The sequence below is a fragment of the Pleurodeles waltl genome, chromosome 10 (assembly GCF_031143425.1).
Source record: "Pleurodeles waltl isolate 20211129_DDA chromosome 10, aPleWal1.hap1.20221129, whole genome shotgun sequence".
In the NCBI taxonomy this organism is placed as follows: Eukaryota; Metazoa; Chordata; class Amphibia; order Caudata; family Salamandridae; genus Pleurodeles; species Pleurodeles waltl.
In genome coordinates, this window is record NC_090449.1 from 43,015,595 (window position 1) to 43,019,217 (window position 3,623).

General features: G+C 42.5%; 1 protein-coding gene across 1 annotated transcript; it reads left to right on the top strand.

Moving 5' to 3' along the window:
- Positions 1-245: 245 nt before the first annotated feature.
- On the top strand, positions 246-1,196 carry LOC138262329 (olfactory receptor 1f45-like). The gene has a single exon (XM_069212228.1). The coding sequence runs from the start codon at positions 246-248 to the stop codon at positions 1,194-1,196; it is 951 nt and encodes a 316-aa protein (XP_069068329.1).
- Positions 1,197-3,623: the final 2,427 nt, after the last annotated feature.

A 3,623-nucleotide genomic window follows, 5' to 3' on the forward strand; every position in this document is an offset into this window, starting at 1 on the left:
AACAAGGCAATAATCTACCTTCAAAACCACTGAATTACTTTAAGTCTCCAATGGAGACAATTTCAATTGGACTTTGATCTTTTCAGTGTCAGGGAGGAGTTGATAATATCATATGGGAGCAGGTGGGTCTTGGTCAAAACAGAATCTGTTCACAAATAATACAGCCTTGGCTTTGACAGATATGCTCTTCTATTAAATACTGATATCATTTGTTTTTCATTCTACAGGATGAATGAACAAGAGGTATGAAGAATAGAAGCCATTCTACAGAGTTCATTCTCTTGGGCCTCTCTGACCGTCTGGAGCACCAAAAATTGCTTTTTATATTCTTTCTGTTTACATACATGATAACAGTGCTTGCAGATGCTACTATATTAATACTGATAAAGATAGATCCCCAACTTCATAGCCCTATGTTTACTTTCCTCAGCCATTTCTCATTTGTTGATATCTGTGTTCTGACCATCACAGTCCCCAAACTCCTGGCAGACCTTATGTCTGACAGAAAAAGTATATCCTTCTCTGCCTGCATCATACAATTGTATTTCTTCCTTTGTATTGGAAATATGGAATTTTTCCTCCTGGCATCAATGGCCTATGACCGGTTTGTGGCAATCTGCCGCCCATTGCATTACACCTCAATGGTAAACAAGAGAGTATGTTTGAAGCTAGTGGCATCTTCGTGGGTGATTACCTCTGTGCATGCGTTACTGCACACGCTTATGACATCGCAACTGTCATTCTGTGGATCTAACCAGATCCACCACTTCTTCTGTGATCTGCCCCCTCTACTTAAACTCTCCTGTTCCAATACCTCCACTAATGAATTGGTCATATTTACAGAGGGAGGGCTAATGCTACTTGGCCCTTTTCTATTCATCATAGCATCATACGTTGGCATCATCTCAGCCATCCTTAAGATCAGGTCCATGGAGGGGAGAAGCAAGGCCTTCTCCACGTGTTCATCACACTTCACTTTGGTTGCATTATTCTATGGCAGTGTCTTCTTTATGTACTTTAGACCATCAACGAGTTTTACTCTGGACTACGATCGAGTTGTCAGTGTGATTTATACCATCCTCATTCCAATGGCAAACCCTTTTATCTACAGCCTTAGGAACAAGGACATAAAAAGGGCTTTCCAAAAAGTAATAGGTCGGATGAACATGTCCTGCAGAATGTCCTGCAGAATGTAAGATTTGTAAATTTGCTCAACCGTATCTATTTATCTCAGAACATCTATTCAATTCAAATTGTTTATTGTAAAGTTCTAAGGCGACTTCACACCTAATGCAGCATATGCAAATGAAGCCCAGGCTTCTCAACCAGAACTGACCTCTCTTCAGACCTACTAATCAATGGAGAGAAAACACAAAAAGCATTGAATGGTTTGGAACCTTGAGATTTGGCTAACATCTCAGAGCTTTGCGCTGTAGTGACCTCTAACAGCCATGCAGCCTATTCAGTCCAGTGACATTAGACCTGAGATGGAGGTCAAGAGGGAGGGACAGTGTTCCAAATACTAGTCAAGGATATGTAACACACTCTCAATTAAACATTGAATGACTCAAAATCGGTTTCTGTTCCTTGTATGACCTACACCTTCTACATGCCATCCCCTGACATTTCTCTGCATTATTCCTCTAGTTGCGTTCAACTTCTAAATGATCTCTATTATGTTACATAATGCTATGATAAGGTATGACCTGTATTTATGTCAGTTTATGCCATGGCTTGCTGTTTAACAAATTGGTTTTGGATTTTTATTTTGTTTTGTCTTTTACTTATTCACTGTTTTGGTGGTAATACATTCTTTAGACCTGTCTGTCTCCTAAGTTCTGCTTGATTGCTCATGTGCCAAGCTGCCAAGGATTGAGCAAGGATTAAAATACTTTTTCTGGCTGTATAAGTGACTGTGTTATTATTTCCAGCTGAGGGTAAATACCTCCACCTACTAATAACCCATCTTCCTACAGTAGTTTTGGTTTGGAACCTCAAAACTTGATACCAATTTTTGTTTGCCCTAAATGATTCCCTTAATATTTTGTTGATCACAAAGATCCTACTACTGCATACTGTGGCATGTAAAAATTGCAAATTTTATTATTGTGCAATTCCTTATAACTATTTAGCAAACTGGCAAGCATAAAAGGCTGAGAGAGCTCTCCCAGAACTGTCACCAATTTCCTTCGTATAATACACTGTTGGCAGCAGTTGACTTCCTGGCCTTCTTCAAAGGGCACTACATGTGCCCAGGGCCTGTAAATTAAATGCTACTAGTGGGCCTGCAGCACTGATTGTGCCACCCACATAAATAGCCCCTTGACCATGTCTCAGGCCTGCCATTGCAAGGCCTGTATGTGCAGTTTCACTGTCACCTCGACTTGGCATTTAAAAGTACTAGCCTAGCCTTAAACACCCCTTTTTCTACATATAAGTCACCCCTAATGTAGGCCCTCGGTATCGCATAGGGCAGGGTGTTATGGAGGTAAAAGGCAGGACATGTATATATTTGTCCTGATAGCGAAAAACTCATAAATTCATTTTACACTACTGTAAGGCCTGCTCCTTTCATAGACTAGCATTGGGACTGCCCTCATTTAGTTTTTGAGTGGTAGAATCTGATCTGAAAGGGATACGCAGGTCATATTTAGTATGGCCAGAATGGTAATAGAAAATCCTGCTTATTGGCGAGGTTGGATTTTCTATTACTATTTAAGAAATGCCACTTTTAGAAAGTGGGCACTTCTCTGCACTTTATAACCATCTGTGCTTCACAGCCTGTCTCCAATCAGCTTCTGGGATGAGCTGGTTGACAGCTCCCTTGTTCATTTTACCCAGACAACTACCAACACAGGACCCTCATTCTCACCTGCACTCATCTGCATACTGAACGGGTCTTCCTGGGTTCGAAGGGCGGAGAGCCTGATGCTCACATTTCAAAGGATCGTTGCCTGCACTCACTCAATGGACTGCCAAATCCCCTACTGGGACCCTGGCAGACGGGACTACCTGAAAGTGGAACTTGTGCACTTCAAAACCACTCTTTGAAGACTCCCCCACTTCTAAAGCACCTTTGGTTATATTAGCTGGGTCTCTGACCCCACCAAACCAGACACTTCTGGACCTGAGCCTGCAACCTGTCAAGAAGAACTGCCTGGTTGCCCAAAGGACTCATCTGGTCTGCTTTGGTGAGAAGGACTGATGCCCTAATGTTGCCCTACTGCCTTGTTGGCCTCTGACTTTGCTGAGAAGTGCTCTCTTTGGGCTTCGATTGAGCTTGCCTCCTGTTTTCTGAAATCTCAGGCCCAACAATTCTTCATCTCTTCAGGAAACTCCTTGTGCACCGAAAATTGACGCATGATCTGCCAGAAACAACACACAGCTTGCTTTTCAACCGAGAAATCACCGCACAGCTGAACCAGAATGACGCAGCCTGACTTCCCGAGTGGAAATTTGACGCAGCGCCTGTCTTGCAAAAGAAACTTTAATGCATCGCTACAGGATTGACAAACAGCTGAACCCAAACGATGCAGCTTGATTCCAGGAATGGAAAATCGATGCAGTGCCTGCCTTGCAACAGAAAATTTGACTCATCTACTGGATCGACTCAACACCTGCAC